Source organism: Rhinoderma darwinii, chromosome 2, assembly GCF_050947455.1.
Source record: "Rhinoderma darwinii isolate aRhiDar2 chromosome 2, aRhiDar2.hap1, whole genome shotgun sequence".
NCBI lineage: Eukaryota > Metazoa > Chordata > Amphibia > Anura > Rhinodermatidae > Rhinoderma > Rhinoderma darwinii.
This window is the reverse complement of record NC_134688.1, coordinates 159,632,252-159,654,533: the sequence shown is the minus strand read 5'-3', so window position 1 is coordinate 159,654,533 and position 22,282 is coordinate 159,632,252. Positions and strand designations below refer to the sequence as shown.

The 22,282-nt window shown below is 48.0% G+C and overlaps 1 protein-coding gene across 1 annotated transcript in view; it reads right to left on the bottom strand.

Annotated features, from left to right (window-relative positions):
- The window catches only part of CLDN10 (claudin 10), a 46,279-nt gene that overhangs the window by 17,807 nt on the left and 6,190 nt on the right, over positions 1 to 22,282 (bottom strand). Inside the window, exons 3-4 of the mRNA XM_075850273.1 lie at positions 22,072 to 22,153; positions 14,082 to 14,189 (exon numbers count right to left, since the gene is read on the bottom strand). Coding sequence (XP_075706388.1) covers positions 14,082 to 14,189; positions 22,072 to 22,153 — 190 coding nt within the window. The remainder of the gene's footprint in view (positions 1 to 14,081; positions 14,190 to 22,071; positions 22,154 to 22,282) is intronic.

Genomic DNA, 22,282 nt, shown 5'->3' with positions numbered 1-22,282 from the left:
TCTTAAGGCCTTGATCCGAGATGACATAGCCCAGGAAGGGCAGAGACATCTTTTCAAATGTGCATTTCTCTAATTTGGCATACAAGCGATTTTCTCTTAGTCACAGAAGAACTTGACGAACGTGCCTCCGTTGGGTCATCAGATCTGGGGAGAAGATTAGAATATCATCGAGATAAACTACAACACACGTATAGAGGAGATCTCGGAAGATGTCATTAACGAACTCCTGAAATACTGCGGGAGCGTTACACAGTCCGAAGGGCATCACTCGGTATTCATAGTGCCCATCGCGGGTGTTAAATGCCGTCTTCCATTCGTCACCCCGGCGAATCCGTATTAGATTATAGGCCCCCCGCAGATCTAGCTTGGAAAAAATTTTGGCTCCTCGTATGCGATCAAACAGCTCGGAAATGAGTGGCAACGGGTATTTGTTCTTGACCGTGATCTGATTGAGACCACGGTAGTCAATGCAGGGTCGGAGAGATCCATCTTTCTTTTTAACGAAGAAGAATCCTGCCCCGGCCAGGGAGGAAGATTTTCGAATAAAACCCCTCTCCAAGTTCTCCTTGATATAGGCTGACATTGATAACGTCTCTGGCAAGGAGAGAGGATATACTCGTCCACGGGGAAGAGAAGCATTGGGAGCCAGTTCAATGGGACAGTCATAACTCCGATGTGGAGGCAACGTCTCAGCCTCTCGTTTGCAGAAGACATCCGCAAAACTGGCATACTGAGAAGGTAGATCGGAGAGTGACTGAGGCAGAGGGGGTACAACAGGACGGACCTGTGACAGGCAATGGCTATGGCATCTGGAGCACCATTGAAGAACCTCTCCAGAACTCCAGTCGAGTGTCGGGGCGTGTAGACGGAGCCATGGCAGACCCAGCAGGATAGGATTGATAGCCTTGGGTAGTACCAGGAAGGAGATCTGTTCTGAGTGAAGAGCTCCGACCCGTAATGTCACCGGCTCAGTGATGAGCATGATTGGATCAGACAGCGGTAGACCATTCACAGAGGCAACTGCCAGGGGTCTCTCCAGACGGACTGTGGGTAGTTGAAACCGATCCACTAGATCCTGGTGGATAAATTTAGCAGCTGCTCTAGAGTCAAGATAGGCGGAGGAAGGATGTGATGCCTGTCCGGTGACGATGGCCACAGGTATCGATAATTAGGTAGAGGTTTTAACGTTTGGAGACGTTCCACCTAGAGTTGCCTCTCCGACCAACCCTAGGTACTGGAGTTTCCCGGTTTCTGTGGGCATTGACGCACAAAATGACCCTTGAGGCCGAAATACATGCAAAGTCCAGAGGAGCGTCTGCGCTGCTTCTCCTGTTCAGATAACCGGACTCTGTCTACCTGCATGGGTTCCTCAGGTAGCGCACTAGGAGTGGACAATTGTGGTCTCTGGGCAGGGGGTGCTGGTCTGTGGGCCCGGCTCTCCTGACGAACCTCTTGAGAGCGCTCCCGGATTCTCATATCAACACGGGTGGCTAACAGGATGAGGGCATCCAAGGTAGAAGGAAGGTCGCGGGCTGCCAGTTCGTCCTTGATGTGAGAGGACAGTCCCTGCCAGAAGGTCACCACCAGTGCCTCATTGTTCCATGCCAGCTCGGCTGCTAGGGTACGGAAGGAAATCGCATACTCCCCTACTGTGGAGCCTTCTTGCTTGAGGGTCAACAGAGTGGCTGCGGCAGAGGATGTTCGACCCGGCTCCTCGAACACGGCACGAAAGGACTTCAGGAACAAGGCTAGGTCAGCGGTTACAGGTCCATGTTGCTCCAAGATTGGGTTCGCCCATGCGAGGGCCTTGCCAGCGAGGAGGGAGATAATGAACTCTACTTTAGCCTCCTCGGAGGGGAAGAGATGAGGCCATAGCCTAAAATGCACCGTGCATTGATTAAGAAATCCTCTGCATGCTCTGGGATCACCGTCCTAGCGAGGAGGAAGAGGCAGAGGAACTGAGGATCCGGCACAAACAGGGGGAGCAACAGGCAGTGGCACGGCAACAGCCTCTGGAGGAAGAACCGGGGGTGGAACAGCGAGTAGATCCAGGCGGACCAGAATAGAATTCACCGCCTCAAGGAGTTGATCCATGACGAGTGCGTAGGTCATGCATCTCTGTCTGAATCTTCTGTACTGGGGTCTTGGGCTGGCCAGCGGGTTCCATGGCCTGAGCGTACTGTCATGGACACTGGGTTTGTGGACCCACTAGGCCGCTCTGCCGTAGCGGGGAGGCAGCTGACCAGGTCACAGTCTATGTGAAAGTAAGATAGAAGACAGTAATGCTTATGTACCTGAAATAGTCCGGACGGTGACTGTGGCTTCAGCACGGATGGAGGCAGGTGCGGAAAGTGGCGCCAGACGTGGCGGATGGCACTTGACGTGGCAGATGGCACTTGACGTGGCAGATGGCACTTGACGTGGCAGATGACACTTGACGTGGCAGATGGCACTTGACGTGGCATATGGCACTTGATGTGGCAGATGACACTTGACGTGGCAAATGACACTTGACGTGGCAGATGGCACCTGAACACGGGTAGGCACAGGAACAAAGAGGAATACAGGAACGGTAACAGGGCACGGGTAACAGCTGGAACGGGAGACACTAAGGGACCATTTGCGAGACAGACATGGAAAAACTAACAACGCTCAGGCAAGGATCAGAAGGGCTGGGGCATTCTTATAGAGCAGGGAATCACGATGGTTAATGATCATAGTTTTCATGTGCGCGCGCTGGCCCTTTAAGAGCGGGCGCGAGCGTGCGCGCGCACCCTACGGTACCCGGCCGGACGGAGCGGAAGATCCATGGCTGCGGGCGTCGGGAGGTGAGTGAACCCGACGGCCCGCGGCCATGGGCGCTACACCTGATCACTAGGTTGGATGAAGCGCAATATATTTCCACATTTGACTTGACCAAGGGCTATTGGCTGATACCACTTGAGAGAGACTCCCGTGAAAAAACTGCTTTTGCTGCCCCACAAGGCTTGTTTCAATTTACATTTGGCCTACATAATGCCCCTGCTGCATTTCAAAAGATTAATAGATACAGTAATAAAACCACATAGCTCATACTGTGAGCTTATCTCGATGATGTTGTTGTCTTTAGTTCTGATTGGAAGTCTCATCTTTTGCATTTAGACAATTTAATATCTGCCATAGCTAAAGCTGGACTTACAATTAATCCAGCCAAATGCACAATTTTTTCAGAAAGAAACATCCTATCTTGGCTATGTTATAGGTGGTGGGAAAATTAAACCAGAAATGTCCAAGGTCAAAGCAGTAAAGGATGCCCCAAATCCAAAAACAAAGAAAGAAGTCATTTTTAGGATTGGCTGGCTATTACCTCCGATTTACTCCAAATTTTTCCAATGTGGCAGCCCCATTAAGTGATCTTACTAAGAAAACAAAAAGGAACTTTGTTGAGTGGACATCTGATTGTGAAAATACATTTCACAGCCTAAAAGAGAAACTTTGTACCGCACCCATGCTAAGTAATCCAAACTTTTCTCTGCCATTTCAAGTCCAGGTTGATGCCTCAGAAAGAGTTATTGTAGCTGTTCTATGCCTGTCACGTCGGATTCGTGGACCCACTGGACCGTACGGCCTTGGTGGTATGGCAGCTGGCCAACAGGGTGCAGGTCACAGTTCATATTAGGTACCTGTGGCAGCTCGGACAGTAGCAAGGTAGGCTCGGCTGGGACTAGGCAGCGGGTAGATTTCAGGCGTGGAGCAGCAGGAGAGGCGTAGGTACAGCACAGCACGACTACAGCACAGCACGGCACTAGAACAGGATAGCACGGGATACAGGATAAGGGATACAGGAACAGGGAACACTGGAACTGGAAAACACTGGGAGACCATTAGCTAGACAAACTAGGATATGACAAACAACGCTCAGGCATGAGAGGATGGGGCTGGAACCTTCTTATAGCCCAGGGTGCTCTGGGAGCAATCAGCTCAATCTCCCACATGAATGCGCTTTGGCTTCTTAAGTCTGGACTGAGCTCGCGAGCGCACCCTGGTGGTCACTGTGGAACAGGACGGCCGTATGTGCAGACATTTCTGGAGAGAAGGGCGTCGACTGGATGGAAGGAGTTCGTGGTCAGCGACCACGTACATTGCAGTATCCCCCCTCCTTTTGGGACCAGAACGAAAGAGAAACCTCTTAATGAGTGTAGGAGCGTTTGAGATTCTCCTCTGGCTCCCAGGACCTCTCTTCTGGACCAAACCCCTTCCAATCTACTAAATAAAAGGTTCTTCCTCTTACTTTTTTAATGTCCAGGACCTCCTTAACCTCGAAGGTGTCTGAAGGACCGATGGAGGCAACCGCAGGGCTAGGAGTCTTGGTAAAGCGGTTCAGAACCACCGGCTTCAGGAGGGAGACAGGGATAGGAGTTGGGGATCTTGAGGGTAGGAGGCAGCCGAAGCTTGTAGGCGACAGGGTTGATCTGCTGTAGGATCTCGAAGGGTCCGAGGAACCTGGGAGCAAATTTGTACGACAGCACCCTTAGTCGAATATTCCTGGAGGACAGCCAGACCTTCGTGCCAGGAAGAAACTGAGGAGGTTCTCTTCTCCTTGTGTCCGCCTTCCATTTCATGCGGTCGACCGCCAGCAGGATGGAGGATCGAGTCTGCTGCCAGATCTGCAGAAAGTCCCTAAAAGCCATGTCATCAGCTGGTACCTAGGACGTATCAGGCCCCGGGAGAGGAATTTGTGGGTGTTGGCCGTAGACAATGAAGAACGGTGTCTTCTGTGTGGACTCGCTGGTGTGATTGTTGTATGAGAATTCAGCCCACGGAAGCAACTGCACCCAGTCATCATGCTGCTTGGAGATGAAGTGGCGTAAGTAGTTCTCCAAGATCTTATTGGTCCTCTCGACCTGACCATTGGACTGAGGATGGTAGGCTGAGGAAAAGTCCAACTTTACACCTAGGAGTCCGCAGAGGGCTCTCCAGAACTTTGAGGTGAACTGAACCCCCCGATCAGACACAATATGCTGCGGTATGCTGTGCAGGCGGAAGACGTGTTGGATGAAAAGCTTGGCCAGTAGAGGAGCAGAAGGAAGACCGGTCAGAGGAACGAAGTGGCCCATCTTCGAAAATCGATCCACCACCACCCAGACAGCACTGCATCCAGCAGAGAGGCAGGTCAGTAATAAAGTCCATAGCTATATGCTGCCAGGGAGCATCGGGCACAAGCAGTGGCTGGAGCTGGCCAGCAGGTCTGGAGTGAGCGACCTTGTTAGCTGCACACACGAAGCAGGACAAAAGTCCTCCATGGAGGAATGTCCCCAACTTGCAGGGGATTGACTGAGACAATGCAAGACAGATCAATAATGTTCTGTGGCATCTCCATGGTGTCTTCTGTCTCGAAAGACCTGGGCAAGGCATCGGCCCTCACATTCTTGTCGGCCGGGCGATAATGGAGCTCAAACTGGAACCCGGTATAGAACTGCGACCACCTGGCCTGACGATGATTCAGCCGTTGGGCCGTCTGGAGATAGGTGAGGTTCTTGTGGTCCGTAAAAATCAGGATGGGATGAGCTACGCCCTCTAGTAGATGTCTCAACTCCTCCAGGGCCAACTTGATGGCCAGTAACTCCCGATCCCCAATCGTGAAGTTGCGTTCTGCGGAAGAGAAGAGCTTAGAGAAATATCCACATACCATAGACTTGCCCTTGGAACCTCTCTGGCACAGGAGTGCACCACGTATAAGATCAAATAATTCAGAGATCAGCGTCAACATATATTTATTCTTCACCGTGATCTGGTTGATACCCCGGTAGTCAATACAAGGAAGCAGGGAGCCATCCTTTTTTTGACGAAGAAGAACCAGGCTCCTGCTGGGGAGGAAGACTTCCGTATGAAGCCCCTCTCCAAGTTGTCCTTGACATAAGCGGACCTGAACAGAGTCTCTGGCAATGAGAGAAGATATATCCTACCAAGGGGAAGGGATGCACCAGGGATAAGCTCGATAGGACAGTCATACGCCCAGTGTGGGGGCAGTGTCTCCGCCTCCCTTTTGCTGAAGACGTCCAAAAATGCAGCATAATGACCAGGCAATCCTTCCAATGATCGAGGCAGAGGAGGCTGGGCCGAATGAATCTGCACCAGGCATCGGTGAAGGGGAAGGGATGCACCAGGGATAAGCTCGACAGGACAGTCATACGCCCGGTGTGGGGGCAGTGTCTCCGCCTCCCTTTTGCTGAAGACGTCCGAAAATGCAGCATAATGACCAGGCAATCCTGCCAATGATTGAGGCAGAGGAGGCTGGGTCGAACGAATCTGCACCAGGCATCGGCTGTGACACTCAAAGCCACACTAGAGAACCTCTCCAGAGTTCCAGTCCAGGACTGGGGCATGTAGTCGGAGCCAAGGCAGACCCAGCAGCACAGGGTTAACCGTCTTGGACAGGACATAGAATGATAGAAGTTCGGAGTGGAGAGCCCCTACTTGGAGCCTCAGCGGCTTGGTCACAGCTATAACTGGGTCTGGCAGAGGTAGTCTAATGCAACCATCAACGGTCTCTCCAGAGGGGTAGTGGGTAATTGGAGAAGGTCCACCAGGTCTCTACAAATTAAATTAGCAGCGGATCCAGAGTCCAGATACGCAGAGACCTGATGCGTTTTCTCACCGGACACTATGGTCACGGGTATGGACAACTTAGACGGGAGTCCTTTTTTTACCCAAGGTTGTCTCTCCTACCAACCCTAGGCTTTGGGGCTTTTGTGGACACAGACGCACAAGATGTCCTTCGAGGCCGCAATAAAGACAGAGTCCCGAAGTGCGTCTGCGTTGTCTCTCCTGAGTAGATAGCTTACATTGGTCCATCCTCACAGTCTCCTGAGGAGGATCGGCCTCTGAGGACGGCAGGGGTTGCTGCAAGGTAGAGGCCAGACTAGGAAGGCCTCCCTCCTGACGAGCCTCTTGGTGCCGTTCTCTGAGCCTATCAATCCGGGCAGCCAGGAGGATGAGGTCATCCAGGGTAGACGGCAGGTATCGAGCGGCAAGTTAGTCTTTAATCTTAGGAGACAATCCATGCTAGAATGTAGCCACCAGGGCCTCATTGTTTCACAACAGGTCTTCCGCCAGGGTGCGGAAGTGGATGGCATATTCGCCCAGAGACATGTCTCCTTGGCGTAGGTTCAGCAAGGAAGCCGGAGCAGAGGAGACTCGTCCAGGCTCCTCAAACACAGTGCAAAATGTCCGGAGGAACCCCTGGAAGTCACGGGTCTCAGGTCCTTGTCTGTTCCAGATAGGGTTCGCCCATGCAAGGGCCTTGCCAGTAAGAAGAGAGAAGATGAAATCGACCATTGCGCCATCAGACGAAAATGCCCTTGAATACAGGCTGAAGTGGATCTGGCACTGGTTCAAAAATCCATGACAGGTACTTGCGTCTCCCTCATTGCGGTCAGGAAGTGGCAAAGAAAAACTAGGATCAACACTGCCAGGAGGTGTAGTCTGAGGAACAGTACTGCCAGGAGGTGTAGTAAGAGGAACTGGCAGCTGGCCAACAGGGTGCAGGTCACAGTTCACAGTTCGTATAAGGTACCTGTGGCAGCTCGGACAGTAGCAAGGCAGGCTCGGCTGGGATTAGGCAGTGGGTAGATGTCAGGCGTGGAGCAGCAGGACAGGCGTAGGTACAGCACAGCACGACTACCGCTCAGTACGGCACTAGAACAGGTTAGCACGGGACACAGGATACAAGAACAGGGAACACTGGAAGACCATTAGCTAGACAAACTAGGATATGACAAACAAAGCTCAGGCATGGAAGGATGGGGCTTGAACCTTCTTATAGCCCAGGGTGCTCTGGGAGCAATCAGCACAATCTCCCACGTGTGCGCTTTGGCTTCTTAATTCTGGACTGAGCACGCGAGTGCACACTTGTGGTCACTGTGGAACAGGACGGCCATATGTGCAGACATCTCTGGAGAGAAGGGCGTCGACTGGATGGAAGGAGTTCGTGGTCAGCGACCACCGACGTTACAATGCCAAGTTCAGAATGAAGAAGAACATCCAATTCTGTATATTAGTAGAAAATTGTTCCCCCGAGAACGAAAAAAAAGTATATAGGATGCACTTCATTAATTCCAGGTGAGGCAGAGCTGCAGCCACACATAGTATATGTATCTTTTTCTTTTGTATGATTAGGTTATGTGTATAGAGATTGTAAGCTCCTGCTCATTTTAAAAGGAGACAGGAAGTATGGAATATGTATAATATGTGGTTTATGTATAATATGTATGTATTTGAAATTTAAACACAAATGTGTGTGTCCTTTTACGACTGTAGAATTCTGGGAAATAGAATATTGTGTATTTAAGTGCAACCAGAGGAGGGTGGGACAGGTTCAGTTCAGAGCATATGAGCTGAGGATTGGGGGTGCTGCTCGATATGAAGGCTGCTGCAATTCAACTCCTAATTTACCTGCTTTTTGTTGTTCTTTTACTTTTTCTTTTGTATTTGCTCAAAATAAATACAAGCATTGTTTGCCAAATCCTGAGTGAGGACTGTTTATGACGGCAAGAATACCCACAACAGTGTGCTTTGCGTGTGGCATGTGTTTTTCACGCACTTACAAGCACTTTGTTGTTTTTTTTCAATGTAATTGATGCGTGAACACGGACAGCACACGGATATCGTCTGTATGCCGTCCGGGGGTTTTCACGCACCCATTGACTTTAATGGGCGACTAGGTGCGTGAAAACACACTAATACAGGACATGCAGTGATTTTCACGCAACGGACACTCGCTGTGTGAAAACTCACGCATGTATGAATGGCCCCATTGAAATCAATGGGTCCGTGTTCTGTGCGTTGTTTCAACCCACGGCACGCGGACGAGAATCACGCTCATCTGAATGAGCCCTAAGTCTATCGTGTGATAATGTCTGCTGGGGTCTTGTATTAAAGCCTATAATGTGGGATACTGTCTGCTGGGGCCATGTATCTAAGCCTATCCTATATGAGACAATGCATCCAATTCTATCCAGCGGTGTAGCTATAGGAGCCTTAGTCTTAGATATGCTATCTCCCATATATATATGTAAAAAATATATTTTTCAGGGGGGGGTAAATATGTCTCGTGGCTTGTGCAATGGCCGCGGGGAGCGCTGTGTGGCGCTATCTACTAGGGGTGCTGTGTGGCACTATACAGGGGGAGGGCTGCATGGCACTATATAGGGGAAGGGCTGTGTGGACTATCTACTAGGGGGGCTGTGTGGCATTATAGAGGGGAGGGCTGTGTGGTACTATCTACTAGGGTGGTTGTGTGGCACTATACGAGGGGGCTGTGTGGCACTATACAAAGGGGCTGTGTGGCACTGTCTACAAGAGGAGGGCTGTGTGTGGCACTATCTACAAGAAGGAGGCTGTGTTTGGCACTATACGAAGGGGCTGTGTGGCACTATCTACAAGAGGGGCCTGTGTGTGGCACTATCTACAGGAAGGGGGCTGCGTGTAGCACTATTTACAAGGGGGGCTATGTGTAGCACTATCTACAAGAGAAGGGGCTGTGTGTGGCACTATCTACAGGGGGTAGTGTTTGGCACTATTATTATTTTGGGGCCTAAAGGGGGTACTATTATAGTGTGTGACACCGAGGGGGCATTATTTCCATGTGGGGCACTATAGATGGTGAGCGTTTTGTAGAGAGTGGGGAGGTGCTACAAAAGCAAGAAGCCAAAGATGTTTGTGTTTCAAATTCTGCAGAGGCAATTTGTAATTGGGATAAGGCGTCAGGGCAATCTGGGCCGGATGAAGAAGAAAAGGAAAAGTGAGCGACTCCAATCTGAGAAGACGTCACTGGTGAGCCACTGGATTTCACTGTATTGTATTAAAGGAGTTTTCCCATCTTATAAATGTATGGCATATGCACAGGAAATGCCAAAAATGTCTCATAGATGCGGGTCCCAGCTCTGGCACCTGCAGCTATCTCTAGAACTGACAGCAGAATCCAGGTGGAGACCAATGGAGTGAGGGTCGTGCGTGACCCTCACTCCACTGGTCTCCGCCTGGATTCTGCGGTGAGTTCTAGGTATAGCTGCGGCTACCAGACTTTTTTTTACCAGACTAGACTATCAGACGTTTTTGGCATTTCCTGTGGATATGCCATAAATGTCTATGATGGGAAAACTCCTTTAATTTATATGGTCTGCAGAGTGCTAGTGTAGGACTGGTGTCTACCATTATATGGTCACTATGAGTGGTAGTAATATTGGTCTTTGGTTTACTACACATGTTTTACTACACAAGTAGGAGTGGTCAAATTATTTCAATATAGCTGATGGGTGGGCCCCAAGAATTATTTCCTCTGGTGGGCCCAAGGTACTCCAGTCCGACACAGTCTGGGACCTGCACTTATCACTAGAACGGGGCCCCCTGTCCCCCGTCCTATTTGCTGTCGCTGTGCTCCTACGACTGAGTTTTGTGTTGCCCGAGTTTTCTCAAAACAGCCTAGCATGTTCCATAGAAGTTAATGCAAGTTACCGTAACTTTAGTGCTATGGGAACAGCATAGCTCGTTGTGCTATGCTGTTTCAGTAACTTCCTTTCACTTTTATGGACATTCCGGAATCAACGTAGCAAAACGTGCTTGGTTGTTTCCATAAAACCCAGATACCTTGTGACTCAGAGGCCGAAACCCAGCAACAGCAGGAGAATGTAGAGATAGGTGCGGTACCCAGAGATGGATATGCCATAAATGTCTGAGATGGAAATACCCCATGTGCTGTGTGAAGGGAAGCAGAGGATTTAGAGCTGTATGGGACAGATTTATCAATGTATTTATGGCAGTTGTCTGGTGTAAATAAATTGAAAAATATGGTTTTCTGACTGTTGATAAATCTGTTACATGCCACACAGGTGAGTGATACTGGCACACTGCTCACATGGTGCATCATTATTATCAGAGCTCCCACTAAAAAGATCTGTTATAAAATTACAATGAACATTAACTTGAGCTCTCAGTCGAGGTGGGGTTCATACCAGGGGTGTAACTAGGAAAGACTGGGCCCCATAGCAGACTTTTAACTGGGGCCCCCCCTCCCCTGGATGTCACACAACCCCCCCCCCTTGTAGATAGTGCCTTTTTTACAGCCCCCTCTGTAGATAACGCCATACAGTCCCCCCTGTAGATAACGCCATACAGCGCCCCCCCTGTAGATAATGCCATACAGCCCCCCTGTAGATAACGCCATACAGCCCCCCTGTAGACTGTATGGCGTTATCTACAGGGGGGACTGTATGGCGTTATCTACAGAGGGGGACTGTATGGCGTTATCTACAGAGGGGGACTGTGTGGTGTTATCTACAGGGGGGACTGTGTGGCGTTATCTACAGGGGGGACTGTGTGGCGTTATCTATAGGGGGGACTGTGTGGCGTTATCTACAGGGGGGGGCTGTGTGGCATTATCTACAGGGGGGGCTGTGTGGCGTTATCTACAGGGGGAACTGTATGGCATTATCTACAGAGGGGGACTGTATGGCGTTATCTACAGGGGGGGTTGTATGGTGTTATCTACAGGGGGACTGTATGGCGTTATCTACAGGGGGGACTGTATGGCGTTATCTACAGGGGGGCTGTATGGTGCTATCCACAGGGGGGGCTGTATGGCGTTATCTACAGGTGGGACTGTGTGGTGTTATCTACAGGGGGGACTGTGTGGCGTTATTTACAGGGGGGGCTGTGTGGCGTTATCTACAGGGGGGTCTGTATGGCGTTATCTACAGGGGGGACTGTGTGGCGTTATCTACAGGGGGACTGTATGGCGTTCTCTACAGGGGGACTGTGGCGTTATCTACAGGGGGGACTGTATGGCGTTATCTACAGGGGGGCTGTGTGGCGTTATCTACAGGGGGGACTATATGGCGTTATCTACAGAGGGGGACTGTGTGGCGTTATCTACAGGGGGGACTGTATGGCATTATCTACAGGGGGGCTGTATGGCTCTATCCACAGGGGGGGCTGTATGGCGTTATCTACAGGGGGGACTGTATGGCTTTAACTACAGGGGGGACTGTGTGGCGTTATCTACAGGGGGGACTGTGTGGCGTTATCTACAGGGGGGGACTGTGGCGTTATCTACAGGGGGGGGCTGTGTGGCGTTATCTACAGGGGGGACTGTATGGCGTTATCTACAGGGGGACTGTGTGGCGTTATCTACAGGTGGACTGTATGGCGTTGTCTACAGGGGGTCTGTATGGCGTTATCTACAGAGGGGGCTGTATGGCGCCAACGCCATACAGCCCCACTGTAGAGAACACCATATAGCCCCCCCTGTAGAGAACGCCATACAGCCCCCCTGTAGAGAACGCCATACAGCCCCCCCTGTAGGGAACGCCATACAGCCCCCCCCTGTAGGGAACGCCATACAGCCCCCCCTGTAGGGAACGCCATACAGCGCCCCCCCCTGCAGGGAACGCCATACAGTGCCCCCCCCCTGCAGGGAACGCCATACAGCGCCCCCCCTGCAGGGAACGCCATACAGCGCCCCCCTGAAGGGAACGCCGTACAGCGCCCCCCCTGGAGGGAACGCCATACAGCGCCCCCCCTCCTGCAGGGAACGCCATACAGCCCCCCCCCCCAAAAAAAAAATGCGACCTATAGTGTGTCCTACAAATAACATGCATCCCCTATCCACAGGATAGGGGATACATGTGTGATCGCTGGCATTGATAGGGAGAACAGGGGACTGAAAGTCCCCTGAAGTTCTCCATGACTAACCTCTGACTTCCGGCGTCTGTGTCGGCAGCTCAATAAAAATGAAAGGAGCGCTGGTCACGCATGCGCCCAAGCGCGACTGGCGCTCCATTCATTTCTACGGAGCTGCCGACACAGACCCCGGAAGTCCGAGGTTTGTGATGGAGAACTTCAGGGGACTTTCAGTCCCCCGTTCTCCCTATCGCTGCCAGCGATCACACATGTATCCCCTATCCTGTGGATAGGAGATACATGTCTTTTGTTTAATGGCAGAGCGGGGAGATACCTCCCTGCTCTGCCATAGTGTTCAGTGGCGTCCCGCTGTAGCAGCCATAGCGGCTGCTAGCGGAGCCTCCGGCCATGGTGGGGGCCCGTGCCGGCGGGCGACACGGGCCCTCTCATGCCGCGGGCCCCGTAGCCGTCGCTATGGCTGCTACGGCGGTAGTTACGCCACTGGTTCATACTGTTTTGCTATGAGGGCAATATGATTTTTATGTATGCCGCTGCTCGCCAGCCACACCCTATCCATGTCTCTGCACTATTGCATGGACACTGATATGCTGCTGGCAAATTGTATGGGTACTGCTAGAACTGGTGCTACTCTGGGCACTTACATGTGATTGGTGCTACTATGTTGGAACTGCATCGTCAGGAAAAACTATGGGCACTTCTATATCATAGGAACTATTGTATTTTTTCACTATATGGGTTCTGGGTGCATCTTGTTACTCTACCTGGGCACATGGAACGAAAGGTTGTAAAGTTATACTTTATGGGGGAAAGGCATCAAAATGAACATATCCCCCAGGAGAAATAAAATTACCTTCATCCCTAGCCTAAACCAATGGAATGTCTCAAGGTGAAATAATATATGATGTATATTATATTCATTTTTGGTTACAGGGGCTTTTATTGACAATAAAGAGGAAATATAAGGATACCTGATTACAGGGGATTGGGTACGCACAGTGTGTTTGCTTACTTACATCTTGTTTCTATGTTGGATACATCCAACACATTGGATGTAGACATTTCAAGAAGATACTCCCCAATCCAATGAGTGTTTCCATATGTTTTGGAACAGGAAGATTGTCGGGAAGGGGGCATACATAAATAGATATTTCCCATGATATGAACAATTTTCACAGTTAAATATCATCCAGATTGTGTGAAATATTGTGGCTGTGCATTGATCCATGTGTATTTTTGGACAGTGATGAACACTAATAGCATTTACCACTAGATACCAGGAACGCGAAGCATGAACGATAGGTGACAGAGCAAATTATTTTAATATTATAGAACGTTACCAGCAAACTTTACATATATGGCCAACTTTTAAATGAGTAACTACTGAGAGCAAATACTGCAGATACCTTATTATAATGTGTTGAGCTGAAGTTGTGCAGCAAAAAATGAATCCTCCCACCAAGCAGAGAACAGATCCAGTCCACCCAACAAACAGTGCCGTCCCAAGCTCATATCTGCAAATAAAAAACGCATGCTTTATATAAATCCAGTTCACAATATTCCAAATCCAACAAAAAACACTGCCGCCAGATGTTAGCGTAAAGTCTATAGTAAAATTGAAGAATGCCTACATACATAGCTTGTTTTTTTTTTGCAGTTTTCTGTAATGTTTTGGGGGTCAGTGGCTGTCAGTCTGAACATTACAAACATTTACAGACAGAGATGTAAGGGGGGGGGGGAGTACTAACTAAGCAAGTTCATGATCTAAATAAAACCTGGACGTACTTTTGTTCGCTTGGCAAAAAGTGAGCGGAAGCCATTTGAACTTGAAATTTATCTGCCCACTTGTAAGGGTGTTGGGGGGAAGCCCTATGTCTTAAAGGGAACTATGTTCCATATATTGTAAACAGTATATGTGTTTATGGTTCACTTATTTTTGTACTGTGTCTTTAAGTGCTGTAATTTTATTCTGTTTTCCACCCCTAGGTGGCTTTCCCCCAAAAAAGTGGCCTGTTATATTTATGTTGTCCAGCTGTTTATTGCACTGTAACGTTATTTTTATTTATGGCAGCTGCGGCAGATGATTGTTGGCTCACTGGTGGTCTAATTTATTTGGTGCCATGATAAACGGAGTGGATGCCGTTTTGGTTATTGTTCTGCTGCCTCATAACAGCATCACGACGTCGCAGCCATGCCGCGCTATGACTCCTGTGGCACTGCTTACTTTATAAAACTACTGATGTTCCCGCCAAGAGCTCTCAACGGGTGTAAGTAGAGGAACCTTGTGTGATGTGAGCAGTGCAGCAAGTACAGCCAGCTGTGGCCTAGTAGGCCTGAATTTACCGGACATGTCCTACATCAGGGGATTGTGTCGGACGAAAGAGTGAGGCAGCCAGCCATCAACCTCCAACCTGAACCGCCAACTTGTAAGAACTGTGCCTCTCAAATTTGGGAAGTGTTCATTTGCTTGTTGTGACCGAGTGTGCTATTAATACCGGCTTAGTAAACTTTATGTTGCCATGAGCTGCTTGTCCCTGTTCTATTTGTTAATAGTATTTATAAAATTGTGGCTCAACCAGCCACTGATACCAGACCAGGCATAAGCAAGCGATTTGCGACACGAGAAAATGGTTCAGAGTGAATGATGTCTCTCACACCTAAATACCAGCTCTCCTACTTATAGTATAAATTCTGCTATATCCTTGCCATAAATCACTATCTATATAGATCCTACGCGTTTCCTCATCACACTTAAGGTGATGTTTCCTCAGGGATTCATAGATATAAATTGTTTAGTTGTAGTTAAATTCTAAAGTGTTTCAATAGTTGCAATGTTACAGCACTGGATAGCACTGTTCATGTGCTGATTGTTAGCCTCCAGACGCATGCACGGCTCTGATACACTGGCCGTACACGCGCCGAAAAGACCCATGGTTTAAAAGGCTGAGAGCCCGCCCTCAAAAGGTCGTCCCCGGGGCAAACCACCAATCCGCGTCATACACGACAACCTGTGACGTGCCGGAGGCGGCTCCCCGCGGACCTAGCAACCAGTGAGGGTTCCTGAACGCCGAACGCGTCCATAGTAACTAGGGGACGCTAAACGCGGCTCCTGAACTGTCAGTCGACAGCAATACACATATGGATATAGTTAATGTAGCACACGGCAGTGTAAAAGAACAATGCCGTGTAGGTACATTGGGAGAGGTAAGTCATCATGAGAGCCGTCTCGGTCAGAGACTACACTCCCGGACATGACACAATTAGTGTCCTTTTATCCCAAACGTCAGCCAGGGATCACAGATACAAACAGATAGCGTCAATAGCATCGCCGAAAAAGTATGTTAGAGAACAGGTATGGGGGATGCGATCCACAATATTAATCATCCCGTCCCAGTTTTCCCTTCAGATGGTCGCACGCACAGGTACAGCTCGCGCCCACTGATCGGTGATACACAGGAAACATGAACTGGTGACAGACTTTAGGGGATATCAATACCAGATGTAGGAGTATACAGGGTCAGAGGAGGTACAACAAGAACCAGGAGAACTAGAACGCGGAAAAACGCGGTCAAAAAACGCATGGTGTGCATGGAGGACAAAGGCCGATTAATCAAAAAATATATATATCCAAGAGTGGCATATATCTGCATGGTATATATGCAAGACTCCCTAAATGTCACAGCAAGCCATAGGGTCACATTATGTGATTAAAGGAAACAGGAATAAGAGATTTGTTCGTTAATGCCATGAGGGTTAATTGTCTGCATTCTAAATATCCATTCTGCCTCTTTTTGTAATATTTTCTTATCCAGGTCCCCACCTCTCAGGAGGGGTCTCACATGTTCTATTCCCAGGAAAACAAGGGCAGTAGCATCCCCGTCATGGCAGGACCACACGTGTCTTGATACCGGGGTGTCCACTTTCCTTCTCACATCCCCAATGTGGTCCCGAATCCTTCTCCTAAATTCCCTTTTGGTCTTACCCACATATTGTAGGCCACACTTACAGGTAATCAAGTAAACAATGCCCCTTGTTTTGCAGTTTATGAATGACCTGTTGTCAAAGGTTTTGCCAGTTTGGGTGCTCGTGAAGTTCTTGCTACATAATATGGACATACATGCTTTGCATGTTCCACATCTGTATGTCCCTTTGGTACTGTTAACCAGCCAGGTACTACACGGTGTCATCGGTTGTAAATGGCTATGGACCAGTCGGTCCCTGAGATTTATTTTATAAATACTATTAATAAACTATACTTTTTAATCGTTCTTTCAGGCGGTGAACCATACTTAACAATATTGGAACAACATCTATTATCAATTTTTCAGTGAATCTACTAATTAACTGTATTATTTAGTGGGGATGGCAGGATTCCTGACGAGTGACATCAATACCGACAAATGGTTTACAGACGCTAGGGAGGTTTTCTCAGACAAGGAACTGATACCGCAGTCTCAAAATCTAAGCATCACTGCCTCTTTTCGACAACTAACTAAAGTATATAAAGACCACATTAGATCCTGGTGGGAAATCCAAACTCTTGAAACGTACATCAAAAACAAAATTGTTCCAAGGGGCCTGAGAATTTCCCTTATCCCTGCAGTGAGGGTTCGCTCCCCTGAGCTTTTAAAAAAGTGGGAGAAAGAATCGATCGAATCCTCATTGAGGTTTATGGGAATTTTGTTAGAGGAGGAACATATCAGCCTGGCACGTAGTAGTCAAGAACTAAAAGAGTGTATTACTGTAGTTAAAAAATTTAACAACTCAGAATACGAAAGAAAGGAGGCTGTTCTACAACAAACAGTTGAGAAGTTCACGTGTCACATTAAAGAAAGGAAACATTTCCAATTTGTACGTGACACTGTGGACTTCAAAGAAGGAAGAATCTTTGACTATAGTGCCAGGACTGGTCTTTCTCATGAGCCGGATACCGATCCTTCCTCATCAGAGCAGGAACAATCGGACTCAGAGTTTGGTAGAAATCCACCCAGAAGAGGTCAGGGAGGGAACGAAACTGGTAGATACCAGACCCGTCAAAACTTTAGAGGCAGAGGTAGAGGAAAGAATCAGCATCGGGGTGGTTTTTTAGCCAAGAACCACCCGATCTCAGACTACCTTTTGCGAGACAGAAGGGAGTTATAGGCACTTCAGTAGGGAACAGTGATAGACTCCAGATAGTTAACCTCTCCACACGCAATCTCACAGGAGAGGAGGTGGAGGTGCTTAGCAAGGGTCTCTCATTTGTCCCGACCAATAAATTTAATCTTTTCACGTGGGTTAAGGATCTCAACCTCTTTGCCAGGAAACTTAAGTGGAAAAAGTTTTTCAAGATGCATAACAAACGGCAATGCCTTGAATTAGGAATCATGGAAGAAGATCTCCCACATTTTAGACTGCTGGAGGATCTATGGGAGGAGGGTCACAGGGAGGAGGGCAAGGGCCCATTTACAGAGCTAAGGGTCCCGTCAACCAAATATGCACCCCTTAGTGACAACACCCCCATTGATGTTTTTGTTAAGGTAGTGGAGGACCAACTTAAATTGATCAATCAAAAGGAGCATGGTTCTAACTTTTCCACTAGAGAGATGGCAGCTCTGTTATCTCTAGAGGGGGATGACAATATCATTATTAAACCCTCTGACAAAGGGGGGAATATAGTGGTGATGAATCGATCACAATACAGCAGGATGTGTCACGACATTTTGGATGATCGTAACTGCTATGGGGTCCTTACCAGTAACCCGATGACCACCTTCAAAGAGAAATTAAAGGACATCCTTGGTCCGGCGAAATCGGATAACCTTATAAATGATAGGGAAATGAAATTCATTTTAACGGAGTACCCACAAACGGCAACGTTCTATAGCTTACCTAAGGTACACAAGGGGTTGAACCCGTTGAAGGGTCGCCCCATTGTATCGGGGATTGATAGCCTCACACAAAACGCTAGCCTGTACCTTGATCAGGTTCTTAGGCCGTTCGTTGTGTCCCTGCCATCCTATGTGAGGGACACAATGGATGTGCTGAGAAGACTTGAGGGTATACGCTGCGATGGTGAGACTCTATTGGCATCCTTAGACGTGGAGTCCCTATATAGCTCCATTCCACATAGTCAGGGGTGTAGAGCTATTGAACACTTCTTGATGGATAAAGGGATACAATACCAGGCCCACAATAAATTTGTGATTGAACTACTTAGGTTTGTCCTAGAACACAACTTCTTTTTATTTGATCAGAAGATCTACCATCAACTCAGAGGAGTGGCCATGGGTAGTCCATGTGAACCCACCTTTGCCAACCTATATCTGGGTTGGTGGGAAAAAGAGGTTGTGTTCAGTGATTTGATGGACAAATGGTCATCATCTATCTTGCTCTGGCTGAGATTCATAGATGATGTCTTGATCCTGTGGACAGGGACCAGGGAGGAATTTAAGGAATTTGTGGAGATCTTGAATGCCAATGAATTAGGTCTTTTCTTTACATCTGAAATTCAAGACACTAGGATCACCTTTCTGGACATTACGATCTCTAAGACGGACATGGGGATTTTGGAGACCAATATGTATTGCAAGGAGACGGCGACCAATAGCCTACTACGGTGGGAAAGCTGGCACCCATTTAACCTGAAGAGAGGGATACCAAAGGGCCAATATCTCAGGGCACGGAGGAATTGCTCTACCATTACGGATTTTAGGATATCCGCACGTGACCTAGAGAACAGATTTAGACATAGGGGATACCCCAGGGATGTGTTGAGAGGGGCATATCAGAATGCACTGGGGTGCAATAGAGATGACCTGCTTAACCCGAAACCGAAGGAAACGAATGAAGAACAAATTAGGGTCATTGGTACTTTTGACTCGGCCAACAGAGAGGTCAGGGAAGTGCTCAAACGCTTCTGGGGCATTCTTAAGGAAGATCCGGATGTGGGGGCCCTGGTTGGGGACGCCCCGCTCATTACCTATAGAAGGGGACGCAATCTTAGGGACCGACTGGTCCATAGCCATTTACAACCGATGACACCGTGTAGTACCTGGCTGGTTAACAGTACCAAAGGGACATACAGATGTGGAACATGCAAAGCATGTATGTCCATATTATGTAGCAAGAACTTCACGAGCACCCAAACTGGCAAAACCTTTGACAACAGGTCATTCATAAACTGCAAAACAAAGGGCATTGTTTACTTGATTACCTGTAAGTGTGGCCTACAATATGTGGGTAAGACCAAAAGGGAATTTAGGAGAAGGATTCGGGACCACATTGGGGATGTGAGAAGGAAAGTGGACACCCCGGTATCAAGACACGTGTGGTCCTGCCATGACGGGGATGCTACTGCCCTTGTTTTCCAGGGAATAGAACATGTGAGACCCCTCCTGAGAGGTGGGGACCTGGATAAGAAAATATTACAAAAAGAGGCAGAATGGATATTTAGAATGCAGACAATTAACCCTCATGGCATTAACGAACAAATCTCTTATTCCTGTTTCCTTTAATCACATAATGTGACCCTATGGCTTGCTGTGACATTTAGGGAGTCTTGCATATATACCATGCAGATATATGCCACTCTTGGATATATATATTTTTTGATTAATCGGCCTTTGTCCTCCATGCACACATGCGTTTTTTGACCGCGTTTTTCCGCGTTCTAGTTCTCCTGGTTCTTGTTGTACCTCCTCTGACCCTGTATACTCCTACATCTGGTATTGATATCCCCTAAAGTCTGTCACCAGTTCATGTTTCCTGTGTATCACCGATCAGTGGGCGCGAGCTGTACCTGTGCGTGCGACCATCTGAAGGGAAAACTGGGACGGGATGATTAATATTGTGGATCGCATCCCCCATACCTGTTCTCTAACATACTTTTTCGGCGATGCTATTGACGCTATCTGTTTGTATCTGTGATCCCTGGCTGACGTTTGGGATAAAAGGACACTAATTGTGTCATGTCCGGGAGTGTAGTCTCTGACCGAGACGGCTCTCATGATGACTTACCTCTCCCAATGTACCTACACGGCCTTGTTCTTTTACACTGCCGTGTGCTACATTAACTATATCCATATGTGTATTGCTGTCGACTGACAGTTCAGGAGCCGCGTTTAGCGTCCCCTAGTTACTATGGACGCGTTCGGCGTTCAGGAACCCTCACTGGTTGCTAGGTCCGCGGGGAGCCGCCTCCGGCACGTCACAGGTTGTCGTGTATGACGCGGATTGGTGGTTTGCCCCGGGGACGACCTTTTGAGGGCGGGCTCTCAGCCTTTTAAACCATGGGTCTTTTCGGCGCGTGTACGGCCAGTGTATCAGAGCCGTGCATGCGTCTGGAGGCTAACAATCAGCACATGAACAGTGCTATCCAGTGCTGTAACATTGCAACTATTGAAACACTTTAGAATTTAACTACAACTAAACAATTTATATCTATGAATCCCTGAGGAAACATCACCTTAAGTGTGATGAGGAAACGCGTAGGATCTATATAGATAGTGATTTATGGCAAGGATATAGCGGAATTTATACTATAAGCAGGAGAGCTGGTATTTTGGTGTGAGAGACATCATTCACTCGGAACCATTTTCTCCTGTCGCAAATCGCTTGCTTATGCCTGGTCTGGTATCAGTGGCTGGTTGAGCCACAATTTTATAAATACTATTAATAAACTACACTTTTTAATCGTTCTTTCAGGCGGTGAACCATACTTAACAATATTGGAACGACATTTATTATCAATTTTTCAGTGAATCTGTTCTATTTGTTCCACGATAAACCTGCAATGTCTGGGCACCATCTTAACCCCCCACCTTTAGACACATATAACGTTGTATAAATTTCCTAACTTTACTTCATATAGGATAACGTGGTGAAACAATTACTCGAACCGCCTCATGTATACATGTATATACTATCTGTGTAATAATAACTAAAAGGGCTCCATCTGTTTTTAGTAATTTGTTACTGTTTAATTATTGATCTAACAGCTAACGTAAAGGCAAACACAGTAAATAATATTCACAGGGTTGTTCATTGTAATAAGTGTTTGGGCATCACTAATACACCACTAGAAATCTTTGGCCACGCTGATAGCAGGCATTATTCACGACATGCCTCTATGTTTGAAGGTACTTTTGCTAGAAATTACATTTCTCAAATATGGTTGTGAAATTACCCCTCTGCAAGAGCAATTTAGGAAGTGAGTAGGGGGCTGAAAACTGTCAACTGGCTCTTTAAAGCCAGCGTGCCGTTTATAAATAGTAGTCTATAGTCTGCTGAGTTTTAAGGGAAACTATGGGGAATTTGAAATCCCTCTGTAGGTTTGGGTAGCTCCTGCTTTATTATTCATGACAAACAACTGTATATTTGTATCAGATCTTATTAATATTCTTAAAGAAAACTTACTTTGCTGTTACATGGGTAGGATCAAAGAATTCCATAGTGGTTTTATGTGCATAAAGGGAGCAACCGGACAAAGAACTTATGCCTGAAAAACATCACAGTAATAAACATCTCAATGCTCCAAACAACTCTAAGGCCCTGTTCACACAGTTTTTTTTTGCAGGCAGATTTCTGTTTGGAATTTTGAGGCAGATTTTGATCTGCCTGCACGCCG